At 51.7% G+C, this 1,178-nt stretch overlaps 1 protein-coding gene across 3 annotated transcripts in view; it reads left to right on the forward strand.

The window, feature by feature from the left end:
* Positions 1 to 332: 332 nt before the first annotated feature.
* Positions 333 to 1,178, forward strand: part of SMAD7 (SMAD family member 7) — a 26,990-nt gene continuing 26,144 nt past the window's right edge. For 2 of the 3 annotated variants that reach the window (XM_009647687.2, XM_009647688.2), the window contains exon 1: positions 333 to 382. In XM_009647687.2, coding sequence (XP_009645982.1) covers positions 361 to 382 — 22 coding nt within the window. In that variant the 5' untranslated portion in view covers positions 333 to 360. The remainder of the gene's footprint in view (positions 383 to 1,178) is intronic. The other variant, XM_035903085.1, reaches the window with a different exon arrangement.

The raw sequence follows: 1,178 nt of genomic DNA on the forward strand, positions 1-1,178 counted from the left end.
GGCTCCGGCGAGCCAAGGAGGCCCCGATCAGACAGCCCGAGCGGCAGATAGCAGGGAGACTGGCGCCAGGCGGCCCCTTTTGTTTAAGCGGCAGATAGCAGGGAGACTGGCGCCAGACGGCCCCTTTTGTTTATCTGACAGCTAACTATCAAGGCAATCACCGCCTCGCTGCCCTGCCTCCAACCCCCAGAGCTAAGACAAACAGTTTTGCTAAAAGAATGCCACTGTTATCATAAGTTCCTATCTTTTTTCTTTTTTTTTTTTTTTTTTTTTTTTTTTTCTTTCTCATGGCTCTTCCTTTATTTTCTCTGTACTTTTCTAATTCCAGAGTCTCCCCCTCCACCCTACTCCAGATATCCAATGGATTTTCTCAAACCAACCGGTGAGTGGACTTTTTGCAATGCAGACCGCGGGTTTTTTTTAAAAAAAAAAAAAAAGGGAAAACAGCCCCTTTCTCAGGGGAAACCTCTCCTGCCTTTGTCACGCCACGATGGCGTTTCGCTTTTGGGCTGCTTGCCTGCTTCTCTACCTTCTGATACCCCTGGAAGAATTAACATCTAATTTATCTCAGACGCCCTCTGCGCAAAGTAGGATTCGAAAAGTCTGGCAGGAAACTTTAGGAGGGATTGCAATGCAGCGCAGGCCTTTGCTGCTCCAGTCCCTTGGAAAGCCGGGGAAAACCACGGGCTCCGGTTGGAAATGGCAACGGTGCTGCTTGCTCCCGCGCCCCTGGGTTGAATTTGGAGGGATTTCGGTTGGGATCCAGCGCAGCTCGGGCTGGCATCTCCCTGATGGGCTGGGAATCCCAATGAAACTTGACAAATGGAGTTGGTAGAAACCTTCCTGTGTTTCAAGGGTGCCTAATCCCACCTTGTCAGGTGGAAAAAATGAGGGGAGGGGGGTTGAAAAGTTGCTCCCCCCCCCCCCCTTTATTTTATTTTATTTTTTTTAGCACCGCTCTGCATGCCTCTTGCTTGTAATTGAATGTCAGGGTGCCAGGGGAGAAGCCCATTTGAGGCTGGCACCAGCTCTTTTGCGGTTGTCTGCATAAACTCTTGGTTGGCAGCGAGCTCGCCCGGGTGTGAGATAAATCGGGCTGGAAGAAGAAGGAGGAGAGGTGGGGAGAATCGGAAACGGAGCGGGGTGGGGGGCGGGGGGTGCTCGGGGAGGAGGCGCTC

The sequence above is a fragment of the Egretta garzetta genome, unplaced genomic scaffold (genome assembly GCF_000687185.1).
Source record: "Egretta garzetta isolate BGI_Z169 unplaced genomic scaffold, ASM68718v1 scaffold179, whole genome shotgun sequence".
Taxonomy (NCBI): Eukaryota; Metazoa; Chordata; class Aves; order Pelecaniformes; family Ardeidae; genus Egretta; species Egretta garzetta.